This window comes from Parasteatoda tepidariorum, chromosome 10 (genome assembly GCF_982258835.1).
Source record: "Parasteatoda tepidariorum strain Cologne lab strain chromosome 10, Ptep-v5.0, whole genome shotgun sequence".
Classification (NCBI taxonomy): domain Eukaryota; kingdom Metazoa; phylum Arthropoda; class Arachnida; order Araneae; family Theridiidae; genus Parasteatoda; species Parasteatoda tepidariorum.
Window position 1 is genome coordinate 27,244,220 of NC_141764.1, and position 18,244 is coordinate 27,262,463.

General features: G+C 26.9%; 3 protein-coding genes and 1 long non-coding RNA gene across 4 annotated transcripts in view; 2 read left to right on the forward strand and 2 right to left on the reverse strand.

The window, feature by feature from the left end:
- Positions 1 to 765: 765 nt before the first annotated feature.
- On the reverse strand, positions 766 to 6,470 carry LOC139424777 (acyl-CoA-binding protein homolog). Its single transcript, XM_016051956.4, has 4 exons — positions 6,324 to 6,470; positions 6,095 to 6,209; positions 3,053 to 3,115; positions 766 to 965 (listed from the first exon to the last, which is right to left on the reverse strand). Exons 1-4 carry the CDS (start codon positions 6,336 to 6,338, stop codon positions 889 to 891), a joined length of 270 nt encoding a protein of 89 aa, XP_015907442.1. The 5' UTR covers positions 6,339 to 6,470; the 3' UTR covers positions 766 to 888.
- Positions 6,471 to 6,597: 127 nt separating this feature from the next.
- On the forward strand, positions 6,598 to 9,326 carry LOC107439382 (uncharacterized). Its single transcript, XR_001583531.4, has 3 exons — positions 6,598 to 7,082; positions 7,164 to 7,283; positions 9,154 to 9,326. It is a non-coding gene; the product is annotated as an uncharacterized LOC107439382 (long non-coding RNA).
- Positions 9,327 to 12,328: 3,002 nt separating this feature from the next.
- On the reverse strand, positions 12,329 to 16,680 carry LOC107439383 (acyl-CoA-binding protein homolog). Its single transcript, XM_016051957.4, has 4 exons — positions 16,192 to 16,680; positions 15,954 to 16,068; positions 14,603 to 14,665; positions 12,329 to 12,528 (listed from the first exon to the last, which is right to left on the reverse strand). Exons 1-4 carry the CDS (start codon positions 16,204 to 16,206, stop codon positions 12,452 to 12,454), a joined length of 270 nt encoding a protein of 89 aa, XP_015907443.1. The 5' UTR covers positions 16,207 to 16,680; the 3' UTR covers positions 12,329 to 12,451.
- The window catches only part of LOC107439384 (ecotropic viral integration site 5 ortholog), a 130,312-nt gene continuing 128,517 nt past the window's right edge, over positions 16,450 to 18,244 (forward strand). Inside the window, exon 1 of the mRNA XM_016051960.4 lies at positions 16,450 to 17,153. The gene's annotated coding sequence lies outside the window, so the exon portion shown is untranslated. The remainder of the gene's footprint in view (positions 17,154 to 18,244) is intronic.

An 18,244-nucleotide genomic window follows, 5' to 3' on the forward strand; every position in this document is an offset into this window, starting at 1 on the left:
AAATAATCTGAATAGGTTTCCAAACATATTGCTTACTATTTCATTAATTTACACGTGGTGGCAAAAGTCAGTCAGGGAATTTTATCAATCTGAAAAAATCAGGAATTTACTTAAAATGCCAATTTTTTGTCCCAAAAAATTTGCTTTTATGACATATAATATATTTAAATATTCATTTTTTCCTTTAATAGCAATTATAATCCTATGTTAATACACTTTAAATATTAGAAAAAGGTATAACTTCCAAATTAATAATAAAATTTAAGCCACCTTTAAAACTAAATGTATATTCAGAATTTAATTTTAAAGCTTTATATAACAATATTATAAGTTTAATTTATGAAAGACTTGAAATTTTTCGAAGTACTAGCTTTGCAATCAATACTTAAAAAGAAATAAACAACTGAAGATCAGAATTATCTTATTGAAACTATAATGTGTGTTATTTATAATTTTCAACAAAAATATGAATAGAACTTTGTTTCTGTTCTGTAAGGGGAGGGAGCGATAAGAACAAATGTTCTTGAGAAATTCCTTAAAAAAAAATTTTTTTAAAAGAAAAGATTATTAAATTTAATTATTATTATTATATATTATTAATAATTCATATTTTAATATTGATTATTTAATTATTAAAGATTTAAAAATTTTTCTTCTTTGGAACATACGGAATATACATTGTTCACAAAGAGTATTCAATTAAGACTATCCTAACAGTTGTGAGATGTTTTCAGTTCCCTTCAAAAAATGAACTCAAACACAGAATTATATGAAAATAATAAATTTATTTAAGTAGATGATAAGTTTAGAACATCTGAAGAGCAATAAATGAATTTAAGTAGAAAAAAAATCTCTAACAAGCAAAAAAAGTTGAGCAAATAATTTCCATTATGCCAGACCATAGATTTCAATAAGATGATTAACCTTAGTGACATAAGCTTCTTTAGCTACAGTTTGATCCATACCTATATACAAATAAAAGTAAACTATTATATTTAAAAATTAAGCAAACAAGAAAAGAATGTATTAAAAATGAGTATCGCTGGTAAATTTTAATAACCTGATTAAAATTTGTAAAAATAGTTCATGGGATAAAATACACAAAAATGCTTTTTTTTTTAACTTATCCCATAGTGGCAGGAATATAGTGTATTACTTCTACTTGAAAACAAATGTATATATTACATCTTTGGTTTTTCATCCTTAAGAACCAGTTTCTAAAGTTCAAGAAAATTTCCCCCTCCCCTTTTTACATGGTAATTTGCAGACATCATATCCTAAGGTTTAAAATTTTTTAATATGGTTTCAAATTTATCATGCACACTAAAAATGGTAGTGTCACTTTTGTTTTGTAATGTCATTTAATTTATAAAAGATATCCGAGTATAAAAGCTTTCAAAGCAAAAGAAAATCAACTATACACAAAAGAATATAGAAATAGGTGACCAAGAAAAAATAAACATTTTTGAATCAATGGCCAGTATAATATGTACATAAATTTATTTATAATTTTCCATGTTAGTTATCTATAGTTTCATCATTAAAATATTTTCGCCAACAATCAGGTAGAAAACATCATTATTAAAATTTATTAAATTTTTTCACTGTTCTTTAAAATGTGATTTATTATTATAAATTCTGATGTGGTAAAATACATTAAAACCAAATACGTTTAAAAATCTAAAATTTTACTCATCCAAGAGTCAAAAGATATAGGCATCCATTCTGTGAAAGAAGTTATCAAAAATTATTACAGGATAATTTTTTAGCACTTCTGGAAAATCATTTAGTTTTATTAGAGGTGAGACATTTATATAATAGTACTTAATGAATAATAAATCAGATCAAATAAACTTCATAAGACATAAGTTAAATAATAGATAAGATGACTTATTTAAAAAGAAAACCTTAGACCATGCGCAAACACAGCTGCCCAACTAAATTAAAAGCAGGACAAGACTTCAAGTAAAAGATAGCTTCCTTTCCAAGAGCCATAGAATTTACACACAATGAATGAACTTTAAGTGTTCACGATTCTAGAACTTAAGAAAACTAAGGTTTTTTCTCTATATATTAATAAACTCATCTAATCACTTTCATGCATATTATCTTTAAAGCAACAATATTTTTGTAAGTGCACAGTTTATTATTTTTGTACCTTTATTTTCAGACATTAAATCAGAAACAGTTATTTAGTTTCATTTCTAGAAATTAATACTCTTTGATGATGGAGCAAACATTTTATATTTTGACAGTGATAGGTTCTTGCTGATAGAACTTAACCCTTGGTATGCCAATTTTAGTTTTTACATCTTAATGCAAAAAAATAATAATACAGTAGGGAACCGATTATCTGGAACAATCGGGACCATTGCTATTCAGCACAACTGATTTTTCCGGTTTTCTGAGTCGGTACAAAAAGCCGTTTTTTTATTTATTGTTAAACCCAACTAAAAAAAAACAGGAAATAATCTTAAAAAGAAGAAAAATCGATGAAGTAATACAGTAATGATTATTTCCAAAATGATTGTAAGGTAAACATCTTTCAAAAAAGAATGAAAAATTCTAAAATTTTATGAGGAAAAAAAAACATTTAAAAAAAAAAGAAAAGGCTGGAAAATTTATGGAATTTTGTTCCGGTTTTTTGATTTCCGGATAACGGGTTCTGTACTGTAATAATATCAGAATTTTTAATTAATTGGGTATTAAATTTTATATAAAAATTATATTTGTAAACACTAATCTTATTAATAAGAGGATCACGTGATGTTATTGATTATTAAAACTTCAAAACATTTAAAATGCAAATGCATGTAGAAAATAACAGATAATTCTTATTAAAGTCAATTATTTCACACACAATAAAAAAAAGCATATGAATATTAGATATAGAATTATCTAATTTCTTCAAACAAATAAAAATAAGTGTTTGCGTTAAATCCTACTTAGTGAAACTAAAACTTGATCATAAATTCATTTAAATTTAAAGTTGCAAGAGAAACTAACATTTGTTCACCATGCTATTGCAATGAAAATTGTTTTAATGATTTACCTTTTTTAGAATTCCAAGCATCCCATTTGGCCTTTCTTTTCAGATCAAACAAACCTGGGCAAGCTAGAACATAAAACCTTATTTAATTGCTTAAAGAACATTTTATGCTATGATTATAATACATCATGATTATTATTTAAATTCTAGATACACACAGTGGTCTATACGCTAACAAAAAAAAAAAATTGGGGCTTAAGAAATGTGAATAGTTGTCCACTTATAGAGGATCTCATCTAAGCAACTTGTAATCTTACTTTGGGCTGCACAGCAAAATTTAAATACATAAAAATTACTTTCTTACAATAAAATAAAGAGCATGTCCAATATTTAGCAGGCTTTAAATGTTTTCTACACAGCAGAAATTTTAATCTAAGAGCTCAACAGAGATTTTTTGAAGAAATCTTATATTAAAAAAATCACTGGAAGATAAAATGAATTATGATAAGTAAAGTTTTAATGCAATTATTTGCAAAACCATTTTTTTTACATATGGGAGAATCAACAACTTAGTAATGAAGCACTGATAGTAACACATTTTAGATTTATAATAAACAAGAAATCTATGAAGAGCTGTTCTTCATGGAACTTTAAAAACTGACACTAAAGGTGAATCAATGTTTAATGCTTTGAAAAATTACTTCCAAGAAAAAATAATTCCTTTATCAAATAGAATATTAACAGCAACAGATGAAGCACCTGCCATGTTTAAGTGATATCATGGATTCATAAGCCATTTAGAACAAAATCTCTTCATCATGGCTATTTGCACAGTTGTATGAAGAAAATGAGAATTTTCATTGATTACTCCTTCACACTGAAGTACACTGGCTATCAAAAGGCTTAGGTATGGCAAGATTTTGTGCAATTTTTTGAGACTGTTTTAGAATAAAAATATGTTGTTTTTTTTCTCAATAGAATAATCTCTGATTTGGGATACATGAAAATGGAGGAACAATGCAGATGTAGTTTAATTAAAGTGACCACATTTTCATTGAGACAAAGCGGGACAAATGGGATGAAATGAGAATTACAATTTAGTTATATATATTTTATTGTATACATTCATATACTTGTAAAAAAATGTATTTATTAATTATTGGTAACTATAAAAATATTTGTAAAAAATAATAATTTGAACATCATGATTTTTAATCAAATAAAAATTTTTATTTAAAAAAAATTATGATTTTCTTTCACGGTCATATTTTTGATCTGAGTGAATACTTAGCAATAGATTCGGATCATTTATTAAAATGTCGTGAAATATTTCACATGAATTGGTTAAATTATATTTTACACTTAAAATAGATTTTTAAAGTTTTAATGTTCAAATGCGTTTTTTCAGTTGTCCATATTTTATTGATGCTAGAAAAAACACGTTCTGTTGCTACATTTGTTCTGTTCTACAATTTTCAAAATATTTTGATAAGGAATATTATTCTGTTTAAAATGAAGGAATAACTCGGTCCATTTTTTATCTGTTTCCACATTTGAAGATAACCAACATTTAATTTTTTCATCTGTAACATTTCATATGTTCAAATTACTCTTTTTTAAAATAGTACTTACTGAATCAAAAATTATTTGTGAAGTTTCACTCAGCAATGAAACAAAATCTAATATTCTATATTTAATTCCTGTTTCTGGATCAAAAAATCTAACAATTGTGGGAAATAATTTTAAATCTTTGTGGTTGGAGGCATCGGAATTCATGGATATAAATGCGCATTTTTCTAATTCTTTCTGCAATTGTGAAAACGAATATGGTGAAAAAATATTACAAATAATTGCTTCGGTTTTTGTCCTTGCACATGCATATTTTTTGTCGTATAATGTTTTGATCATTTGCGACGCAGAATTCATTGATCTGAAACTTTGATTTCGAGATCAAGGTTTATGGTGTGGAAAGCAAATAGCCCTTCCGCTAATGCTAGCTGTTTTTTCGTGTTGCCAAAGCTAGCAGTGAGAAAAAACTGTTCCATTTCAGACGAGAAAGCGGCATTATTCAAAAATCTTTTGTGCCTCTTTGTCGCTAGATGTTTAGTCATATCGTTTTTTCCACCATGTGAGACCAAAAATTCAGCATTGCATTTATCACACCGTACCATATAGTCTATTTTGGTTTTTTTAATAATTGAAATTCTCTGCTTAGCTCTTCATTAAATTTGCATTCTCTTTTTTTACTCATCTTTTATTCTGTGGGTAGAGATACTAGAAATGAATAAAAAATTTACTACAAAGGCTAAAAAAGAGTATTAAATTTTGCCTTATTGACCGTTACGTTGTGGCGACTATTGTTCTACCACTATCTTCTGTCAATCAAATAATGAGTCAAACCGAACGTCAAATTGAAAACAACAAACTGCACTGTCTGCACTTATCTGAATTAAGCCGAGACGTAACGACAATGATCGAACACCACCGAGTAAATCTAACTCGGTACATTGCCTAATTTAGTTTACTCTGCATGCATTTTACGTGCTTTTTTTTAATGTATTTTTACTTCTTTATATTCACCATAATACTTAATAAATAATAGGTAATATATTTTTACAGTACATTTAAAATAAGAAATGCAGATATTTTCTAAAAAGCAGGACATTTTTAAAAATCGGCGGGACGCGGGACAGTCCCCTAAAAAGCGGGACTGTCCCGCCAAAATCGGGACGTGTGGTCACTTTAAGTTCAATGCATTAAAAAAGAATTGCTTCTTCTAAAAGGATTATTGTTAAATCCTTATTTAATTAAAAATTACTCAACAAATTTAGAATAGTAAATACTAACTAGACTCCAGTATTTTAGCAAGAACTGCATAAAAACAAAACATAGTAAAAATCAAATGAAACAAAAATGCCATAAAAAGAAGCCTGGCTGCAAAGCAGTATAGAAGGTCCTAGTTAAATTATAGGGTAAAATTCGACCCACTGTAGTCCTATTTTTAACTAATTATTCAAATGACCTAAATAAACAGATTAAACTATTGCGTATACAATGAAGACAAAAAAAGGGGTAAAATTTAGTTCTATATTTAATAACACTTACTAGTGTTTACATCTCCAATAGAAGCTTGCTTATATAAAGCATATATTTCCAGTAGTTCCTCATCAGTTGGTTCAGTTTTTAACATCGTAATATCATCCGCTGCTTTAGTGAATTTCTGGAAATGAAAATAAAAGAATGAGATAAATAAAATATTATATGAAAACATAAAACAACGAGCAACATCTAAAACAGAACGATGATTTTTAAAATTAGAGATTAAAACAGAAACCTCTTCTAAAGACATTTTCTATATTAATTGACAAAAATTGATTAAGTTAGGCTTCGGTATCGAAGAGTCCTGATACTTTGTGTAGTATTTTTTACTTTCCTTAAAGTGACGTCGGGGTAAAATTTTATCTTTTTCTTTAAAATTCTTCCTTATAGACAAAAAAAAAGATCACGCCACTACCGGTAATTTTCGATTCAGGGAAGTATCATAAAAACCCGGGGGAGCGGTTAAGGTCGTTAAATCTTCATTTTTCAGTTGCCTTTCCCAAAGAAATAGTTTACCTTTATATCTAATTATGTCAAACATGTTCGTAATGATCTGATCCTCGCATTGTAACAATAAATTTAAATCGGATAAGTGTTTGGTTATATCAACCATAAAAGATAAATCTTGCAACCAAATTTGATCGGAGAACAAATTTGTATCTTGATTTATAGTTTGTATAAACTTGCATATTTTTTCTTTCAAATCCCAGAATTGTTTGATTAGTGTGAAACGGACTCCATTTCAGCCAATTAGAGTTTTACATTTTCGCGCGTACAATTTAAAATGATCCGTATAGTTTATTAATAAGTATATTATAATTCTATATGCTGGATTCGTTTCTAATTCACATTTCTATTTTATTTTTACTTTGCTTTGGATATATTGACTGGGCCACAAAAATGTTAATCTTGGACCGCATGCGGCCCGTGAGTTTGACACATTTGATCTAAACATTAACAAAAATATTTTAATGGAAAAGCTGAATGTATTGTGGTAATTGTGAAGGTTGTCTCCTAAAGTTGATGAGATAATTTTACACCTGTAATTTCAATTAATTTTCTATATGATTTACAGCAAGAAGAATTAGCTTATAAAACAAGAGAAGAACAAACTCAGCTTTGACAGCAAGTATTAGCTGCTAATGATGCTGAAAAAGTTCCTTCTGAATTTTTAGGTGGCAAAGCATCACAACAGGTAACTAAAATCTATTTATTCTTTCAGAATTTTATATTATTTTTGTGATGTAAAATGAGAGTTTTACATTACATGATTACAATATGAATTTTCATTTATATGTCTAGCTTTATTTGCATTTGAAATAAGTTTTGAATTTATGCAACGTTTTATGCATTAAAATACAAGAATGTGGTACTCATAAACATGTTGTTTTGATTTGTGTATATTTGCTTCAAATTTCCCTAATTTTGTCCTAAAATAAAAGTTTTAAAAAAAGAAACAAAAGTTTTAGAAACAGAAGTCTTTTTTTAAACAAAAGTTTAAAAAAAGAAATTTTTTCACATATGCTTTAAAACAAGAATTTAACTTCAGACAAATTAAATACAAATTAATTTTGTACTTAAGTTGTTTAAATATGAGTAGAATATAAGCTATGCTGGTAATGAAAATGCTATATGAGAGGCAACAAATTTATCTTTACACATATTTACTATTACACTGCATTTGGGTGTTTTTCTTATCATATTGATTAGTATATATTGTAAAGCATATGCAATGCAATATATAGTAATCAATATTGTTATCAAGGGTCTGTCTAGGTTTTTCTGAGAGGTACCTATTTTGTGAAAATTTAGATATAATGTGTGAAAAATTAAAATTTATATTTAAAAATCAACATAAAAATATGGATTTATCGTTTCTTACGTTATACAAAAATGAAATTTTAAGAAAAAATATTTTGTGAAACTACTGTTTTTCCTAAAATTGAAATTGTGAAACTACCATTTTTCCTAAAGTTGAATTTGTGAAGGTGCCACTAAGCGGTAGTAAATTCGGCCTGGACAGATCCCTGGTTATAAAAGAATTTATTAAAAAATTTTTATTAATCAATATTGTACTTATGAATATTGTTTTAAAAATTTTATGAGAGAAAAAAATTGTGTTTCTTGTCCAAGATGCAATTCAGATCTTGATAAATAAGAAGTTTTCTTCCTATTCTGGAGAGGTTCTGTGTAATGAAGTAATTATCAATCTTATTGAAAATGGAAAATAATTGTCATCCAATGGATTCCAAGTAATGTTGAGATTCATGGTAACAAGGAAGTAGATTTAATAGCAAAATCAGGATATATTTTCCCTTCTGGTTTTATGTGTCGCATTTTTATAGGAAAGCAAGACACCACATGGCCGATTGGAACTCGCTAGTCGTAGGATTCCAAAAAAAAAAAAAAAACTATTGATTGTTAGAAATATAAATACAATCAGTTACTGTTCAGATACTGTAATTCAGATACCTAATCAGTTACTGTTTAGATACAACAAATTGTATGAGTTTAGACTTTTAAGGGAGAGATTGGGAAATGTTGTAATAGCTATTTAACTTTGGATACATCTTTCTCCTAGATTCTTTTGTTAGGCTGAAAGTTGCTTTAATTTTTCCCTTAAAAAATAGAATAAGTAATATAAAGACTATGGTTTTATAAAGAAACTGATTGCTTTTAATATCTTCTATTTCTTTACATAATTAAATATTTATAGAATATGCATCAAAATGAAGCTTTTTATTTATCATGCAAAATGGATAAAAGAATGTCTTTAAGTTTTCATTTAGCTAGGAGAATCTCATATCTTAAGTTGTGCTGTTGTCAGTTACATACTTTAACATTTGAAATTAATTTATGAATTTGAATAATTTTTTTCAAATAAATATTACAAAAAATTATCAGTTATTAATTTCTTTCTTTAGATAGGATCAAATAAACTCTTGAGTAAAATAATTTTATTAACAATTAAAACCTTATGTAAGGCTATTTTAAGCATATTGACTGAACATAATGTAAAAATATATCCAATCTTAACTGTGACTAAAACATATTTTATATTGAAGGTTTCTCGTCGTGTTGGTAGTATGAGTTCATTGTCTGGTGCTGATGATGCTGTTTACATGGAATATAAACTTAGAAGAGAAGGCAGCAAACATCCTCTTTTCAAAAGATTCAGAAAATGATGTTAAAATATTTTTGTACAGATTAATTTTGTAAATAAAATGTTTTATATTTATTCTTCCATATTTATTATTCTAAGCATATTGCTTAATTCATTTAATTAATTTACATGTGATTGCAAAAGAACAGGAAAAACAAAGAGAATAAGGCAAAAATCAGTCAGGGAATTTTATCAATCTGAAAAAAATCAGGAATTTGCTTAAAATATCCAAAATGCCAATTTATTGTCCAAAAAAAATGGTTTTATAACATATATACAGGGTTGAGATTGGCTAAAAAGCTGAATTTACATGCTAGTAAATTTTATGCACATATGTACAATCGTTTATTAATAAATTCCAAACAATTTAAGATAGCAGCAATGTGTTGACATGCAATTGTGTACCAATTTATTATTATATAATTGATAATTAACATTTAGTAAAAAGTAAAATTACCAATTAAAAAAATAAAGCTAGAAATTATTTCTTCAGTTCATAAGAGACAATTATTACTTCAGAAACTGCCTGGTTTAGCAAATTAAAACTACTGAGAACATACATTAACATTTAATAAATACTGTTATGTGATTTATAGCAAATATATCAGTAACATGACTTTTTAAATTATATAGAAAAGAAACTTTTACAATTGGAATCACTATGTTCATATTATAATCTAATCTAGCTAGAGCACTGTTAAACATATCAATAACTGTGAAGTAGAAATATATAGTAACTCCTTAACATACAAAAATTGCTATTTTAGTTAAGATTACATGATAAGCAGCAACTGTTAAGATAATTATTTTTTATTTGATAAGAATTTTGCCTTTTATAGCATAAATAACTGCAACATAATATTTTAAAATTTGGATTTTGGTGCATAGTGAACTTTTTCAAAAAAAAAAAAAAAAACATTACTTTTTAAGTGATTGTTTTTGTTAGCTTATTTTTTTTTTTTTTTTTTTTGTTTAATTTCCGATTGCTGCAAATGCTTCATGTTTCACAAAACTAGCAAAAAAAAAAAATCCTTTAACAAGGTCAAGATGCTTGTGAATGTGGGTTGCTCCAGTTTGGAAAAGTTTTATATATTCTTGTAGTAATAGCAAAACTGACACAAACAGATTGGTGATTAATTTAGTCGTTTGCCCATCTTCAAACATCTTTTGAAAAATCCTATTTTTTATTTTTTGCAAGAAAAAAAAATGCAAGTTTTGAATATATTCTCTTCCAGTTATGCTCTGTTGTAATGCCTGTATATACTAATAATCGTCGATAGAACAACAGTCACCTTAATAGTAACTAATTAAAGAAAAAAAAAACTTTCTTACAAGAATCGCGATAGTTTATTTTAAAATCGTGTAAATAGAAATTGCGATCTTGGATTTTAAAATCGCGTGAATATGAATCACGAAAATGGATTTTGAAATCGCGTGAATATGAAACTCTATATTCGATTCTGAAAATGAGAAAATACAAACTACGAGAGAGAATTTTTAAATAGCGTAAATACAAATCACGATCCATAATTTTCAGATCGCGTAAATACGAATCACGATGTCTTATTTTTAAATCACGTATAAATACGAAAATCGATGTTTGATATTATAAACGCATGAACGACTCACGACATTGAATTTTAAACTCGCGTGAATACGAATAGCCACATAGGTTTTTAACGCGTAAATACTAATAGCGATATTGGATTTTTAAATCTCTTAAATAAGAATCGCAATGTACGATATTCAAATCGCGTGAATAAGAATCGCACGAGCAACTTTTAAATCACGTAAATATGAAAAGCTATATTTGATATTAAAATCGCGTGAATAAGAATCAAGATATTAGCAGATTCCGGTCTTGGGACTTCCAAAAGACTTGTTTGAAGCAGCGTCTTTGAATTTCGAAAATACGAGCTGTCTAGTAGGCTGGTAAAAATGCAGAATACCTTATCTTCTGCGAGTAAAAGCTAAAATAAGTAAAAATGCGGAAGGGCTGGTAGCTATGTAGTTTGAATTTTCAGTTTATCTTCGAAAATAAATATATTTTATTTCAAAGGTTGAATTTTCTGAAAAAACGGAATATTTATTAAAAAAAAATTGAAACTTTTAGAGAATCGGAGCTTTTGATAAAAAAGACTGGAATTCGAGAGAAAAAAAAGTGGAAATCTGCTGAAAAATCTCCCTGTAATCCCCTACTTAAATTCATAATAATCATTTTTTCCTTTAATAGCAATTATAACCCTATGTTAATGCATTTTATATATTAGAAAAAGGCATAACTTCAAAATTAATAATAAAATTTAAGCCACCTTTTAAACTAAATGTATATTCAGCATTTAATTTTAAAGCTTTATAAAACAATATTAAAAGTTTAGTGAGTTTAATTTATGAAAGACTTAAAATTTTTTTCTCTGAGAATCAACACATTACTGAAAGCTCTTATGAATGGTACAATTATGTTTAGATTTGAACCCAAATTACAATAACAAAACTGCATAGAATATTAGGCTTGTTCAGACATCGCCTCGTAGTCATAACATAAGCGGAGGGATACACCGAAAATTTTCTAAATTTCTTCCGGTTTAAGGACGCTTGTTATTGTTTATATTAGGCCACCCATCCATAAAGACAGCTTTTAATATCTGGTTTCAGAATCCCTATAAAAATTGGAAAAAAAATATGCACATTATGTGTCGCAAATTAATATTTAAGCTTGAAAAAAAAAAATGAAAAAATAAAGAAATCGGACACATCACAATGCAGAAAGGTTGTAATAAAGAGCAAGACAGATTTAATAATGTGAGGAAAAATAGAGTTTAAGAACAATTATTAGAGATCCCTCAAATTTCTACTTCTAATTAATTATACCTGTCTTCCTCTGTAGAGACTTGTCAGAATTTGATAACGCCTGTTCTTTTCTTCAAGTTAAAATATTTATTAAGGACATTTTTTTAAATTTTTTTTTTTTGGAATGCACTGAATATTCATTGCTCACAAAGAGTATTCAATTAAGATTATCCTAACAGTTGTGGGATGTTCTCAGTTCCCTTCAAAAAATGAACTCAAACACAGAATTATATGAAAATAATAAATTTATTTAAGTAGATGATAAGTTTAAAACATCTGAAGAGCAATAAATGAATTTAAGTAGAAAAAAAATCTCTAACAAGCAAAAAAAGTTGAGCAAATAATTTCCATTATGCCAGACCATAGATTTCAATAAGATGATTGACCTTAGTGACATAAGCTTCTTTAGCTTCAGTTTGATCCATACCTATATACAAATAAAAGTAAACTATTGTATTTAAAAATGAAGCAAACAAGAAAAGAATATATTAAAAATGAGTATCTCTGGTAAATTTTAATAAGCAGATTAAAATTTATAAAAATAGTTTATTGGATAAATTTCACAAAAATGGTTTTTTTGAACTTATCCCATAGTGGCAGGTATATAGTGTATTACTTCTACTTTAAAACAAATGTAAATATAACATCTTTGGTTTTTCATCCTTAAGAACCAGTTTCTAAAATTCAAGAAAAAATCCCCCCCTTCTCCTTACATGGTAATTTACAGACATCAGATCCTAAGGTTTAAAATGTTTTAATATGGTTTCAAATTTATCATGCACACTAAAAGCGGTGATGTCACTTTTGTCTTGTAATGTCATTTAATTTACAAAAGATATCCGAGTATAAAAGCTTTCAAAGCAAATGACAACTATACACAAAAGAATAAAGAAATAGGTGACCAAGAAAAACTAAACATTTTTGAATCAATGGCCACTAAAATATGTACATAAATTTATTTATAATGTTCTATAATAGTTATCTATAGTTTCATCATTAAAATATTTTTGCCAACAATCAGGTAGAAAACATCATTATTAAAATTTATTAAATTTTTTTACTGTTCTTTAAAATGTGATTTATTATCATAAATTCTGATGTGGTAAAATACATTAAAACCAAATATGTTCAAAAATCTAAAATTTTACACATCCAAGAGTCAAAAGATACAGGCATCCATTCTGTGAAAGAAGTTATCAAAGATTATTACACGATAATTTTTTAGCACTTCTGGAAAATCATAGTTTTATTAGAGGTGAGACATTTATATAATAGTACTTAATGAATAATAAATCAGATCAAATAAACTTCATAAGACATAAGTTAAATAGTAGATAAGATGACTTATTTAAAAAGAAAACCTTAGACCATGGGTAAACACAGCTGCCCAACTAAATTAAAAGTAGGACAAGACTTATCTTTTAAACTCAAAAAAAGATAGCTTCCTTCCAAGAGCCATAGAATTTACACACAATGAATGAACTTAAAGTGTTCGCGATTCTAGAACTTAAGAAAACTAAGGTTTTTTCTCTATATATTAATAAACTCATCTAATCACTTTCATGCATATTATCTTTGAAGCAACAATATTTTAGTAAGATCACAGTTTATTATTTTCGTACCTTTATTTTAAGACATTAAATCAGAAACAGTTATTTAGTTTCATTTCTAGAAATTAATACTCTTTGATGATGGAGCAAACATTTTATATTTTGACAGTGATAGGTTCTTGCTGATAGAACTTAACCCTTGGTATGCCAATTTTAGTTTTTACATCTTAATGCAAAAAATTAAATAAATAAAAATAATAATACAGTAGGGAACCGATTATCCGGAACAATCAGGACCATCGCTATTCCGGATAACTGATTTTCCCGGTTTTCTGAATCACTACAAAAAGCTGTTTTTTTTATTGTTAAACCCAACTAAAAAAAATATTTGGAAATAATCTGAAAAAGAAGAAACAATGAAGTAATACACTAATGATTATTTCCAAAATGATGGTAAGGTAAACATCTTTCAAAAAAGAAAGAAAAATCTTCTGAGAAATATTTTTTTAAAAAAATGGAGGGAAAATGTACAGAATTTCGTTCCGGTTTTCTGATTTCCGGATAACGGGTTCTGTACTGTATCAGAATTTTTAAATAATTGGGTATTAAATTTTATATAAAAAATATATTTGTAAACACTAATCTTATTAATAAGAAGATTATGTGATTTTTAAAACTTCAAAATATTTAAAATGCGTGTAGAAAATAACAGATAATTTATATTGAAGTCAATTATTTCAAGCTAGCAATTAAAAAAAAAAAAAAACATTAATATTAGATATCATTAATAGAATTATCTAATTTCTTCAAACAAATAAAACTAAGTGTTTGCATTATATCTTACTTAATGAAACTAAAACTTGATCATAAATTCATTTAAATTTAAAGTTGCAAGAGAAACTAACATTTGTTTACCATGCTAATGCAATGAAAATTGTTTTAATGATATACCTTTTTTAGAATTCCAAGCATCCCATTTGGCCTTTCCTTTCAGATCAAACAAACCTGGGCGAGCTAGAACATAAAACCTTATTTAATTTGCTTAAAGAAGATTTTATGCTATGATTATAATACATCATGATTATTACTCAAATTCTAGATACACACAACGGTCTATGAGCTAACAAAAAAAAATTAGGGCTTAAGAAATGTGAATAGTTGTCCACTGATAGAGGATCTCATCTAACCAACTTGTAATCTTACTTGGGGCTGCACAGCAAAATTTAAATACATAAAAATTACTTTACTACAATAAATTGAAGAGCATGTCCAATATTTAGCTGGCTTTAATTTCTTCCTACACAGCAGAAATTTTAATCTAAGAGCTTAACAGAGATTTTGAAGAAATCTGATATTAAAAAAATCACTGGAAAATAAAATGAATTATGATATTTAAAGTTTTAATGCAATTATTTGTAAAATAATTTTCTTTTTTACATATGGGAGAATCAACTACTTAGTAATGAAACACTGATATTAATACATGTTAGTTTTATAATAAACAAGAAATCTATGAAGAGCTGTTCATCATGGAACTTTAAAAACTGACACTAAAGGTGAATCAATGTTTAATGCTTTGAAAAATTACTTCCAAGAAAAAATAATCCCTTTATCAAATAGAATATTAATAGTAACAGATGAAGCACCTGCCATGCTTAAGTGATATCATGGATTCATAAGCCATTTAGAACAAAATCTCTTCATCATGGCTATTTGCACAGTTGTGCGAAGAAAATGAGAATTTTCATTGATTACTCCTTCACACTGAAGTACACTGGCTATCAAAAGGCTCAGGTATGGCAAGATTTTGTGCAATTTTTTGAGACTGTTTTAGAGAAAAAATATGTTGTTTTTTTTCAATAGAATATCTCTGATTTGGGATACACGAAAATGGAGGAACAATGTAGATGTAGTTTAATGCATTAAAAAAAAATGCTTTTTCTAAAAGGATTATAGTTAAATCCTTATTTAATTAAATCTTACTTAACAAATTAAATACTAACATATAAATATTAGAATAGTAAATACTAACTAGTCAATGCTAACTAGACTCCAGTATTTTAGCATGAACTGCATAAAAACAAAACATAGTAAATATCAATGAAACAAAAATGCGATAAAAAGAAGCCTGGCTGCAAAGCAGTGTAGAAAGTCCTGGTTAAATTATAGGGTAAAATTCGACCCACTCTAGTCCTATTTTCAACAAATTACTCAAATGACCTAAATAAAGAGACTAAACTATTGCGTATACAAAGAAGACAAAAAAAGGGTAAAATTTAGTTCTATCTTTAATAACACTTACTAGTGTTTACATCTCCAATAGAAGCTTGCTTATATAAAGCATATATTTCCAGTAGTTCCTCATCAGTTGGTTTAGTTTTTAACTTCGTAACATCTTCCGCTGCTTTAGTGAATTTCTGAAAATGAAAATAAAATAATCACCTTTCCTGAGATAAATAAAATATTAGATGAAAACATAAAACAACGAGCAACATTTAAAATAGACGATGATTTTTAAAATTAGAGATTAAAACACAAACCTCTTCTAAAGACATTTCCTATATTAATTGACAAAAATTGATTAAGTTAGGCTTCGGTATCGAAGATTCCTGATACTTTGTGTAGTATTTTTACTTTCCTTAAAGTGACGTCGGGGTCAAATTTTATCTTTTTCTTTAAAATTCTTCCTTATAGACAAAAAAAAGATGACGCCACTACCGGTAGTTTTCGATTCAGGAAAGTATCATAAAAACCCGGGGGCGCGGTTAAGGTATGTTGCAGAACAAGAAATCAAGAAGTGGGTACACATTTTTTCAACGGTTTCATTAGTTTCAGTTTACAAATTTATCTTAAATATTAGACTGATTAGTGCACAATAAAAACTAAACTTGAAAAAACTCGTTTTCGGCTGTAGTTTATTCTTTCTTGAAATCAAGACTTTCTCGATACATAATTAATTTCAGCAAATAAAGCAATTAAAATAATAAGGAAAATCAGCTTTAAATTAAGTTTTAGGAGAACAAATATTACAAAAAAAAATTAAGATATCAACATCGATTATTTTCTGTTGTTGATTTCACTCATTTTGTATCGATATAGAATCCTCTATCGATTATCATTTTGCTCAGATCAACTACCCCGAACCTTGAAGCTTGCTTTCCTGCAAAACTTCAGGCTTATTTTGGATTTTTTACCTTCTTCAAGTGAAACGTTAGCTGTTACTCTGGGTTAGAAGGGGTCAATGTTAATTACTTAAATATATTTTTATTTAAAAATTAAGTGTGTAATATTAATCGCTATCTTTGTATAACTGAAGACTAACTTATTGATATTCTATTCCAAAAACTATTGAACTGATTGAGTTGAAATATCGACTTACGAATTCCATGTTTTAGTAAACGTCAAAATGTGACAGCTCTTATTTATGTTTTTATAATAGAGAAGTTCTGCGATATTGACTTTTGTTATTGATTTCTAGAAACAAAAAAGCCATTTCTTTACGGTGAGTGATTAACCTTTTCATAAAAAAATTTATTTTGTATTTTTTATGACAAACATAATTTATTTGCTTTGAATGTTTCATATATAAATTTTTCTTCTTCTAATTATGATCAAATATAAATTGTTTGAATTGTGTTATTTGTTTGCAATTTTATTTAAGCATTGCCTAGTATTATCTGGTAAATAAAAGTTTAAACGCCTGCCGTTAAAAAAAAATATTTTATAAGAATGCATATTTATTAAATACTTCTTAAAGAAAAAGTGTGAGTCAAAAAGATCATAAAATAATTATAATATCGTATATACATGAAAATACAAAGCTTTTTTTTTTATTATAGTCTCTAAAGCAGCATCTAATAAATAGTTTTAAAATTATTAAAAATTATCTATTTTAATAAAATGATTGTTAGATATTTTGTTACTTTTGTGTATATAAGAGGACTTAAAACTACACATTGTAAATTTAATTACTACATGAAGCACAGCAGAATATTTTAATTAAAAGGTTTGTTTTTAATTAATGTTGATCTTTTAAATATATAAAAATGTAGGTTATGATGATTATCGATTACATAAGTATGCTATGTTTATTAAATTTACTTTTTAAAATGAAAATTAGATAGCAATAAGTTTAAAAATTGTCATGGTAAGATACCGTTGTAAAATAACAATGTAATTACGTTTATCAACATTTAAAATATAGTTTAATATTTATTAAAGTTCAATACATAAATACTGTATAAAACACGGGTTAATGGACAGCAGCTTATTGTTGTGAAACTTCTCAGGATCATTTCTGCATGATTGCAATAAAATTTCTTCCATTATAAGTTTCAAGTTGTTTTACAACTTAGGTTTAGAATAGTATTTACTTTGATTAAGGTATATGATTTTATTACTTAATAGCATAAATAATCCTCGTGATGAAGAAATATTTGGAATGTAAATCTTTAAATCGTGTGCCGGGATAAATCATTTTATGAATAAGTAATGAAAATTAAATGTTTGGTTTTGGCAAAAAGTATCTTAGAACTAAATTTTTTAATTTTCTTGTTATAACTGTTCTCATGATTAATATTTAGATTTCTTAAG